The sequence below is a fragment of the Hyperolius riggenbachi genome, chromosome 1, assembly GCF_040937935.1.
Source record: "Hyperolius riggenbachi isolate aHypRig1 chromosome 1, aHypRig1.pri, whole genome shotgun sequence".
Lineage (NCBI taxonomy): Eukaryota > Metazoa > Chordata > Amphibia > Anura > Hyperoliidae > Hyperolius > Hyperolius riggenbachi.
Genome location: NC_090646.1, coordinates 97,641,137 through 97,653,203, shown reverse-complemented (window position 1 = coordinate 97,653,203; position 12,067 = coordinate 97,641,137). Strand labels below are relative to the sequence as shown.

Here is a 12,067-nt window from a genome sequence, read left to right as displayed (position 1 = left end):
CCCGGCTCTGTATTCCTGACTACACCTATTCCTGGCTACACCTATTCCGGACTACCTATTCCTGGCTACAACTATTCCTGACTACCTATTCCTGGCTACACCTATTCCTGACTACCTATTCCTGACTACACCTATTCCTGGCTACACCTATTCCTGATTACCTATTCCTGGCTACACCTATTCCTGACTACCTATTCCTGACTACCTATACCTGTCTACCTATTCTTGACTGCACCTATTCTTGACTGCACCTATTCCTGGCTGCACCTATTACTGGCTACTCCTATTCCTGACTACCTATTCCTGACTACACCTATTCCTGACTACCTATTCCTTGCTACACCTATTCCTGGCTGCACCTGTTCCTGACTACCTATTCCTAGCTGCAACTATTCCTGACTTTATATACTGGCTACACCTATTCCTGACTACCTATTCCTGGCTGCACCTATTCCTGACTACCTATTCCTGGCTGCAACTATTCCTGACTATCTATACTGGCTACACCTATTCCTGGCTACACTTATTCCTTGCTATTTATACTGGCTGCACCTATTCCTGGCTACTTATACTGTGGCACCACATGTACCTGGCTATCTATACTGCAGCACCTATAGCTCACTACCTATTACTGAGGGCACCACCTGTACCTGGCTACCAATACTACAGCACCTATAGCTCGCTACCTATACTGAGGGCACCTCCTGTACCCAAAATCATATATTAATCGGGGACTACCTGTATTTTGCTAGTATTTGGCTCCACCCACATCATGTATTGGACACGCCCACTTTTTTTCCCGCAGTGTTTTCTTCAATGGTGGGGCCACATTCATTTCTGCACCATTCCATTCATGGAAGGAGTTGGGGGTGGGGGCCTCCGGTTATAACCTGTTTGGGGCCACCAAAACCCTAGCTGCACCCCTGAAAATAGTGTCCTTTTAGAAATCCAGCTTTTGCAATGATTAAACACACATTTATACATACACACACACTTGTTACATACCTGAAAGAAGGTATGAATGATATGGGTAACCGGATAGACACCTTCCATTATGGAGAGGCAGTCCGAATATCCAACAAAGTAGCCTAACTTCAGGGCATGCATCACGAGTGTGGTCGATGCAAACAGGACTATGCCACCTAAGTGAAAAAGAAATGATGTAAGCTTTTGCCAACTGATAAGAGTTGTCACAATGCAGGTAACAAAGGCATAGAGTTTTGGGTGCATGAAGAATACATAAAGTCATGTGATCAAATAAGAACACTACATTAAAAGAATTTCAGACATATTCACATAGAGATGTCTTTTATTTATCTCAAGAAAAGGAAGTGATTTGAGTAAAGGGAAACAACAACAACAAAAAAACACTTGATTTACATATTCATAAAAGATATCAACAAAAATGTGTGTTCAAACGGAAGAAAAAAAACACCCTGCCCCTTAATAGCTAGTGTTATCCCTTTAGCTGAAATAACTTTAAATCATTCTTGTAGCTTTCTACGAGTCTCTGACATTTGTCACTCCTCAGTGCAGATTCAATGATTTCAGTTGTGAGTTGTATGAAGGGTTTCTTACATGTTCAGATGGTTTTAAATCACTCCACAGCATCTCAATGGGATTAGAGTCTGGGAGTGAATGGGATAAGACTCTCCATTTCGTAGTTTCCAGCTAATGTTTGGTGGATTTACTGGCATGTTTTAGGTCATTGTCATGTTACCTCCATACTTAACAGGTTGTATGAGGTTGCTTTCCTGAAATGGTGCATTTGGTCCTGTGTTTTGGTGTCCAAATAATTTAATTTTAGACTCATCTGTCCAATGGACATTACCAGTCCTGGTCTCTGTCTATGTTCTTCTGGCAAACTTTAGTCTGGCCTTGATGTTTCTCTAAAGGCCCCTACACAACATGTGGGGAATGTTGCCCGACAGGGATCGGTACCCAATCCCTCAGGCGACATTGCAGGGCTGAGGCTGACATACGCGTCACTCTCACTAGCCAGCAGGCTAGCAATGTGTTCTATTGCTATGGTGGGGGGGGGCACAATGGAGAGGTATGGGTGTGACGTCACACTGGTAGCCAGGTGAGTGAATATAACAATATATGTGTATGCATCCATCTACTGTAAGATGTTTATTTGTCCTGTGGTAAAATGAATTATACATTATTTTATTCCTATGACACTGTCTCTTAAAGTAGGTAGGACAAATTTGACAGGTTTTGGACTAGTCCATCTCTTCATGGGGGATTCTCAGTACTTTATATATTGTTTACAAAAGCACTCCCTGGAAAGGATCTATACAAAGATACCTGCTGGCCTGTCTACTGGCACTGGACTGAGCAATTCCTTTTCAATTAGTTATTTTAAGAATAAAGTGAGCCTTGAGACACCTCCCCAAGACTGGACTAGTCCAAAACCTTTCAGATCTGTCATATTTTTACAGCAACATATGAAATAAATAATTTATACTGCATTTTACTCTGGGACAAATGGACATCTTATATTATAATATGCATGCACATGTATTGCAAAGTTTATGTATGGAATACCTGTGGACTTTTCGTGTAATTTTGTGCTGACTTTAGCGGTTAATAGTAAAGTCCCATACACGCTATCATCACCAAAATTTCTATGTATGCTAAAGTGACACTGAAGCGGAAAAAAAAATATGATATAATGAATTGGTTGTGTAGTACAGATAATTAATAGAACATTAGTAGCAAAGTAAATAGTCTCATGTTTTTATTTTCAGTTATATTGTTTTTTTATAACATTGCATCATTCTCTAATATTTGCAGTTTACACAATTTACTTAGCATTCTAAATTATTTTACAGAGTAGGCTAATGACCTTTTGAACTTTCCTTTACAGATAAACAGAACAGAGCTCTCTGCCACTTGACTTTGAAAGTCGGAGAGATCAGTGACGCTCTTTTGCATAGATAACAACTGGAGTTTCTTTACTCTTCCTGTACTGGAAACAATATTAGACTCATATCTCTGCTGCTAATGTTTTATTTCTTAGCTGCACTACACATACAAATCATTATATCATAAGTTTATTTTCACTTCAGATTCCCTGTAAGGAGAGTAGTGGGAACAAGACAAACATTTTTTTTTTTCAAAAATACCTTGTAGTTTTTAAGAAAATCAATTTGAAAAAATGCAAAGGATTACAAAATGCAAAGCAAAGATGCAAAATGTTTTTTGAACTGTCATTTTTTTAGTTTAAAAAACATTTTTCCTTTGCATTTTAAAAATTGATGTACTCAAAAACTACAAGGTCTTCTTGAAAAATTATTTGTTTGACTTGTTTCCACTATTCTCTTTAAAGGACAATTGTAACGAAAAGGATATGGAGACTGCCATATTAATTTCCTTCTAAACAGTACCAGTTGCCTGGCAGCTCTGCTGATCTATTTGACTGCAGTAGTGTCTGAATAACACCAGAAACAAGTACCGTAAGCAGCTAAACTTGTCAGATCTGACAATAATGTCAGTCAGAAACATCTGATCTGCTGCATGCTTGTTCAGGGTCTAAGACCAAAAGTATTAGAGGCAGAGGATCAGCAGGATAGCCAGGTAACTGGTATTGCTTAAAGAGAGTCTGAAGCCTTCTAAAATACCTGCTTATATGCTGCAGGCTTTTCCATCATTATAACCCAAGCTGATTTGCCTCGGGGACGCAGCAGAACAAGGTCTTAATTCCCTGAAATCCCCGGGGCAAGATTTGGGGCTCCTTCCTGGTAGAGGCAGAGCTTTGTGCAGTAGCTCTACCTCTACTAGCATCAATCTCCATGGATCTCCGCCTCCTTCCGCCCCTCTTAGTCTTCTTTCACTGAGAGGGGCGGGAAGAGGCGATGATCAGCGCTGATGAATGGAGGCAGAGCTACAGTGCAAAGCTCTGCCTCCTCTGGGCAGCAAAATCCATGACCTGGAAAGTTCTGGAATTTTGCCCCATGATCTCATGGGGATAGACACCTCGTTCTGCTGCGTCCCCGTGGCGAATCAGCTTGAGTTATAATGATAAAGAAGCCTGCAGCATAAAAACAGGTATTTTAAAAGGCTTCAGTCTTTCTTTAAAGGAAACCTGAGACGATTAAACTTAAAAGTTTCATCCATACTTGGGGCTTCCTCCAGCCCCATGCGCACAGATCGCTCCCACGCCGCCATCCTCAGTCTTCTCCCTCTTCGGTACCGGGTCTCGTAACTTCCTCCAGCCCCATGTGCACAGATCGCTCCCACGCCGCCATCGTCAGTCTTCTCCCTCTTCGGTACCGGGTCCCGTAACTTCCTCCAGCCCCATGCGCACAGATTGCTCCCACGCCGCCATCCTCAGTCTTCTCCCTCTTCGGTACCGGGTCCCGTAACATCGGCATTCGTGGCCAGTTTGAAGCATGTGCATTGCCAGAAACACCTGATCTGCTGCATGCTGGTTCAGGGGCTATGGCTAAAAGTATTAGAGGCAGAGGATCAGCAGGATAGCCAGGCAGCTGGTATTGTTTGAAAGGAAATAAATATGGCAGATTCCATATCTGTCTCATTACAAATGTCCTTTAACATACGGTACGTAGCAATTTTGGTGATGATAGCCTTGCTATTAACCGCTAAAGTCGGCAAGAAATAACACAAAGACTATGCAAAAATTATGCAGAATTACGAATGGACTATACGAAATCAATGTCCAAAACATAATTATGTATGGGGGTAATTGCAAAAATGTATGCGACATTTCAGGTAATCGTAATTAGCTGATTATGATCATCACTAATGGACATATGGACATATCACATTGTGAAACCGAGTCACCTTGAAGAACAACTAACACCCATGCTAACCTACAAATAAAAAACACATGTATAAGTAGATAAATACTAGTTCTACTTACATAACAGATGTATTGCACTGTCTATGTTATGATTCCTGTTAATTTTATAAAGGAAAAGCAGAGAATCCTATTCTAGACAGTTTCCATCTTGGTTACCTTTGAATGAAGTAATCCTGACATCATTTCCTCCCTCACTCTTTTTTTCTCCTCTTGCTAATTGTGTATTCATTACCCACCTTCCTCCCAGTGACTCCCACTGAAGTCTATAATAGGAAGTGCACTGTCTTATGTCATTAGAAGGAGGGGGACATAAAGGGAAGAGGGGTCATATATTATAGATAAAAAGACCTCCCAGCATGCAATGTTTTGTCAGTCGGTGGCAATGGCAATTAAAGGGCCAGTGCTCCTATGGTATTTGATAACTCCAAACCATAACAACAGAAAATGTTTTGAAAGTTTTGAATACAGGATTAGCATCTTTATCACTTAATACACTCAGACCAGTTGCTGTTGAAATGTGATTTTTATAGTGACAATCCCCCTTTAAACACAAAAATCCCAGCAGGTTTTTGCAGTATTTAGTTGTGTTGTGTGAGGTAATCTGGGATCTCACCTTCTCCCTCGCTGGGCCCTTCCCTGAGCTATCCATTCATGTGCTTTGTTAAGACTCATTCCTGCAGGCTATAGATTTTACACTGAATCTCAAAGGAGAGGTGTGTTCAGAAATTCAAATCTGTTGTCTGGCAGCTCTTTCTAGACTTCAGAATGTACATAGGATATTAATCCGCACGCACCTTCATATCTTGCATGCTTCACCTTACTGACACAGTATTGAAAGAATTAATCATAAATTATTCATACAAGTTAATGACCTGAAAGGTTTTCAGGTTTTTAATTCCATATTGTCTAGGATAAAATGTCTGTTTTTGTTTGTTTTTTATAGTTTTTTTTTTAATTCGTTCTTGTCTGATTTAGTTAGAATTTTCCTTAACTGCCTTTTTACTGTTTTTTGTTTTGATTTTTTAATTTTGTACAACGCTGCTGTTGCTCTTTTCCTTCCTTTATGACAACTTGGGTCCAACTCCATTAAAGAGACACTGAAGCGAAAAAAAAATATGATATAATGATTTCTATGTGTAGTACAGCTAAGAAATCTAACGTTAGGAGCAGACACATAAGTCTAACATTGTTTCCAGTACAGGAAGAGTTAAGAAACTCCAGTTGTTATCTATGCAAAACAGCCATTGAACTCTATGACTTTCAAAGCCACAGAGAGCTCTGTCTTCTGAAGCTTGTTTTCTCAACTGTCAGTAACTGTATTTTCATTTTCTCTGCAGAGGACAGTTCAAACGTTTGCTGGCCTTCTCTGTAAAATAATTTAGAATGCTGAGTAGCGTGTAAACTGCAAATATTAGATAATGATGCAATGTCATACAAAAAAAACTGTATAACTGAAAATAAAAATATGAGAATATTTTATTTGCTACTAATGTTTTAGTAATTATCTGTACACTACCAATTCATTATATTATAAAAAAAATGTTTTGCTTCAGTGTCTTTTTAACCACTTGAGGACCCAGGCTTTACCCCCCCCTTAAGGACCAGCGCTGATTTTGCTGATCTGTGCTGGGTGGGCTCTACAGCCCCAGCACAGATCAAATACCAGGCAGAGCGACCAGATCGCACCCCTTTTTTCCCCACTAGCGGGATGATGTGCTGGGGGGGTCTGATCGCTCCTGCCTGCGTGTGGCTGGCGGGAGAGGGGCACCTCAAAGCCCCCTCCACCGCAGGATTCCCCCTCTCCTTCTCCTCCCTCCCTTCCCCGGAGACCGGAGGCTGCACAGGAACGGATCTGTCCTGTGCAGCCTCTAACAGGCTCCTGCCTGTCATGTGACAGCGATCCCCGGCCGCTGATTGGCATGGGAACGCTGATCTGGTACAACGCTGCTACTGTTAGCAGCGTTGTACAAATGTAAACAAAGCGGATTATTTCCGCTTGTGTTTACATTTAATAATTGAAAGAAAACAAAGGCGTGCACCTTCCGTCCAGGGTTTTAATCTCATGTAGTGACAGTGGTACAAGTCAAAAAGTACATCTCAGCGTGTCAGCGTGCAAAATCCAACATGAGGGTTGAACATTGATGTGAAGCTTACGTGGCCATCCAAATGGCTGGTCTGTGGAAAGGAGGTGGGTGGGAGGCACAGAGGTGGCGAGCGACGGCCGTTTCGCGTCTCCTGACGCTTGGTCACGCTACTTGCCACTAAAGGCACGTAGCGTGACCAAGCGTCAGGAGACGCGAAACGGCCGTCGCTCGCCACCTCTGTGCCTCCCACCCACCTCCTTTCCACAGACCAGCCATTTGGATGGACACGTAAGCTTCACATCAATGTTCAACCCTCATGTTGGATTTTGCACGCTGACACGCTGAGATGTACTTTTTGACTTGTACCACTGTCACTACATGAGATTAAAACCCTGGACGGAAGGTGCACGCCTTTGTTTTCTTTCAATTATTACTTGAACTGTTTCTTCTTGGTGTTGGCGGAGCACACGTCCAGTGTCAGTGGATTCAAGTGTAGCTAGTGCAGACCTGCTGGACTGTGAGGGTATTGTTTGTGTTCCTCACTCACTGAATGGAATGTGCCACACCTACCACTTTGATTTTTAGAGCTACTGTGTTTACATTTAGCCTGCGAGTCGCGATAGGCGGCCCGCAGGCTATTCATGGAGCCCCCCGCCGTGAATTGACAGGAAGCAGCCGCTCGCGCGAGCGGCTGTTTCCTGATTAATTAGCCTGCAGCCGGCGACGCAGATTTGCGTCGCTGGTCCTGCAGCTGCCACTTTGCCGAAGCGCTTTATGAGTGCGCGGTCGGCAAGTGGTTAAATCAATGAACCCTTTCCACACTCACATACTGCAGACCAACCATCCAGTAATCACTGCTATTATTACAGCTAATCTAGAAGCAGAGGTCTTAGTTTGCAAAAGAAAAAAATGTATTGTTTTGTATTGTCATAAACGCCACTCAAAGGCTCTACTACGATTTATACTAAAAAACAAAATTGTTCAGAAATGTCATTTTTTTTAAATGTCTGACAGATTCGCGACACTCATCAGCAGGGCTGCTGACAGGGATCCCCTCTTTTCTTGGCCTCTTCCACCTGAAATAACTCCAACAAACAAAACTTCACAGCTGTAGCAGATAAGTAATGAGCTGCATGGATGTAATGGAAATATTTTATTTGTTGGAATAGCCGGGACAAATGGGCAAATAAAATGTGTGGGGTTTATGCACAGTAAAACGTTTTATTTTAAAACTATAATGGCCAAAAACTTAGAAATAAAGAATTTTTTCAATTTTTTTCTTATTTTTCCTCTTAAAGTGCATTTAGAATGAAATAATTCTTGTACCACCCAAAGAAAGCCTTATTAGTGGCAAAAAACAAAACAAAAAACAAGTTATAGATCATTTAGGTGTGATAAGTAGTGATAAAATTATTGGTGAATGAATGTGAGGAGCGCTGACAGGGGAAAACTGTTCCATCCTTAAAGTGAACCAGAGACGAAGCACCCTTGTGTATTTTACCATATATATCAGTAAGAACATTAGAGAAAACACTTACCATGCTCTCTGTTTCATCCTCACTGCTAAAAGTGTCTGTTATCAGCTGTGATAAGAATCCCGGACTGAGTATTCAGTCTGGCTTTGCAGGGAATAATTATAGCTGAGTCATTATAGCAGAGCCACAAGGGGGCAGGCTTGGGCTTCAAAAGACACCAGAGAAGACAGACTCAGCTATAATCTTTCCGTAGCAAAGCTAGACTGAGTGCTCAGTCGGGATTCTTATCAGAGGTGATAACAGTCAGATTAAACAGAGAACAATGAAACAAAGAGCAGATTAAGTGTTTACTGTCATGTTCCCACTGATTTATAAGGTAAAATACAAGAGGGTGCTTCTTCTCTGGTTCTCTTTAAAGAGGATCCCCATCCTAATATAAAAAATCCTGCAGTGCTGCTGTAAAGAAAAGTTATATTTACTGCAGTGTCTTGTCGAGCGAAGCTCTCCCAAAGACCCTGCTTCACTCCACTTCCGCCGCCTGGCCCTGTCTCTCCCTCTGCCCAGAGAAAAACGCCAAGCTATTTACTGCAGTAAAATAGCTTGCAGTTTTTTCTCCGGATAGAGAGGGGAGGCGGGGCCAGGCACCAGAATTGGAATGATGCAGGGTCTTCGGAACAGCTCCGTGGGACAAGACACCGCAGGTAAATATAACTTTTCTTTACAGCAGCACTGCAGGACTTTTTATATTAGGATGGGGATCCTCTTTAAGGTGAAAATACCTGCGGGCTAAAGTGGAATACAGGAAGTGGTATCACCGCTCACATCCTGTATTTGAAATATTTGGCGCTGCACTGTAGATGGCACGCATGCCCTCTCGTCATCACTGTGAGCACCAGCCAGCACTGATCAGAGGTCTGATGCCAGTGGGGAAGGGCTGAGGCGGACTGAGTGAGGGAGAACAGGTGAGACAAGTCACAGCTCAGATCATGGGGGGTATGGGGGGAAGTATTCAGCTATCTGAACTAGAGGGGGGGGGGGCTGAAAGAGGACTAACTATATTAGAGGGAGAGTCACTTGCCTATCTAAACTGGAGGGGGGGTGAGCTATGATGGAGGGGGAGTCATCTGCCTATATAAACTGGAAGGGGCGAACTATAATGGAGGGGGAGTCACCTGGGTATCTAAACTGGAGGGAGGGGGCAGAAGGGGGAGCTAACTATATAATGAAGGAGGAGTCACCTGGCTATCTAAACTGGAGGGGGACGGACTGTAATGGAGGGGGAGTCACCTGGGTATCTAAACTGGAGGGAGGGGGCAGAAGGGGGAGCTAACTATATAATGAAGGAAGAGTCACCTGGCTGTCTAAACTGGAGGGGGACGGACTGTAATGGAGGGGGAGTCATCTGCCTATCTAAACTGGAGGGGGGCAGAAGGGGGGCTAACTGGGGAAACAAACACATGCCTATCTAAACTGGAGGGGGGAGCAGCCCCGGACTTACCTTAGAGGAGCCTATAGGCACAGATGTCCTGGTACCCTAGACTTCACCATCCATGAAACACCCGCCGAACCGCGCACAAAGAGTGCTGGCTGTCCCAGCTGTCACTTCTCCCTTACTTCCCTTGCCAATCGTAGGTAACTACAGGTGTCCCTTTAGTATTAGGTAGCCAGACATACCCTCAACGTTAAGTAGCTAGAGTTGCCCCCAAGTATTAAGTAGTTAAAGGAACCTCAATATAAGGTAGCTAGAAGGGTCCCCAAGTATTAGGTAGCTAAAGATGTCCCTGACTGAAGGAGATCTCGTCAGTTGAATGCCGAGAGCAGGTTGAGTAATCTCTTATTCACACTCTGATCAGGACTTTGCATAGGGAAGGAGGAAGAGAGGCACTCGGGAAGGGGGTGGGACGCCTTTCCTTCATCAGGTGCCTACAGTGCCTTATGGTAAATCCGGCCCGAGGGGGGAGGATGAACTATAATGGAGGGGGAGTCACCTGGCTTTCTAAACTGGAGGAGGGGCAGAAGGGGGGCTAACTATAATGGAGGGGGTGTCACCTGGATATCTAAACTGGAGGGGGGCAGAAAGGGGACTAAATAAACTTGGGGGGGGGCAGTCACCTGGCTATCTAAACTGGAGGGGGGCAGAATGGGGGCTAACTATACTGGAGGGAGAGTCATCAGGTAAACTCCTGTATATTGGTTAGTTGCGCATGCGTTGCCTGGGAGCGTGATGGGGCATGCATGCGCAGTGGAGCAGTGTACATGTCAGTTTGCCATCCGGTCACTTTGGTGCAGGGTGAGCCAAATGATGGTTCACCCTGCTGCAGCTTAAGTTCTGGGGGCATTAATTGCAATTAATTTAGTTTTTAAGTGTAATCAGGAATGGTAATTTTGCGTAATTTTCACATAATTTTGTGCCGAATTTAGCAGTTAATGGCAAAGCCCCCGTACATGTTACTGTCACCAAAAATGATATATATGTTGGGGGGAATAAGGCAAAAAAATATATATTTTTCAAAAAGACTTTGTAGTTTTTGAGAAAATTGATTTTATAAATGCAAAGGTAAAAATAGTTTTTTTTTTCATTTTTTCTAAGTTTAAAAACCATTTTTCCTTTGCATTTTTAAAATCGAATTTCCTCAAAAACTAAAAAGTGTTTTTGAAAAATTATTTTTGTTTTGCCTTATTCCCCCACATAGCATAGTGATGATAGCATGTATGGGGACTTTGCTATTAACTCTTAAAATCGGCACGAAATTAGGAGAAAAGTACCCAAAATGTAAGCGAAATTACAAATGGCTTACACGAAATCAGTTTAAAGTGTACCTGAGACAAGAAGCTTCTCAGGTACCATACTTACCTGGGGCTTTGTTAAGTCACCTTAAGTCACACGTCCCTCGGTGTCTCCCTGGGTGGCTCCAGTGCCTCCGGAAAACGCTCAAAGCCGCGGGAGCATGACGGGGAGTGTGCCTGGCCGGGCTGCGCATGCGCAATGAACCACGAATCAGCCAGGCTTTCGGGCTGAATTGCGGGGGACAGGAGCCACCTAGGGAGACTACGAGGGACGAGCAACCTTAAGGGAAACCCCAGGTAAGCCTCTCATCTCAGGTTCCCTTTAAAGTCCAAATCGTAATTACGTATTGCAGTAAATGCGAAAATGTATACTTAATTTGGCATAATCTTAATTAGCACATTACAATCACCTCTTTGTAGGAAATACACATGTTGACTTACATCTTAGCCACCTGGCCCCAGCATGGACATCTTTCTCTGTGGAGGCCCACTTCTTCCTTTCGCCAACAAAGATGTAGAAGATCATCCATAGCACCTGTATCAGCATTAAGACAATCAGGAAGATGAGCCGATCACTCTCAGTTATTCCATTGACTTTCAGGTAGATGGCAAACATCAAGGTGAGTCCAACAATGAAAATATTAATTCCATACTGGCTGCTGGCAATTTCACTGTTTTTATGCTTCTTGTCATAGACCCCTCTATCTACTTCAACAGCCAGATCCTCAATCAATGGAGGAGGTGGTATGAAATCATCCATTACATAGGTGCTAAAGTGTTCCGGTACATCGCTTATTTCATTCGAGTTGGTCTTCTCCATCCCGTCCACTGCTGCATGCTGGGAGTTTTGTATCGTGTCCACTGCCATGATGTTCATAATCGCTCCAAGATGG

At 43.1% G+C, this 12,067-nt stretch overlaps 1 protein-coding gene across 1 annotated transcript in view; it reads right to left on the bottom strand.

Annotated features, from left to right (window-relative positions):
* LOC137545809 (proton channel OTOP1-like) overlaps positions 1-12,067 on the bottom strand; it is a 32,613-nt gene extending 20,546 nt beyond the window's left edge. Inside the window, exons 1-2 of the mRNA XM_068267459.1 lie at positions 11,616-12,067; positions 1,006-1,142 (exon numbers count right to left, since the gene is read on the bottom strand). Coding sequence (XP_068123560.1) covers positions 1,006-1,142; positions 11,616-12,051 — 573 coding nt within the window. The 5' untranslated portion in view covers positions 12,052-12,067. The remainder of the gene's footprint in view (positions 1-1,005; positions 1,143-11,615) is intronic.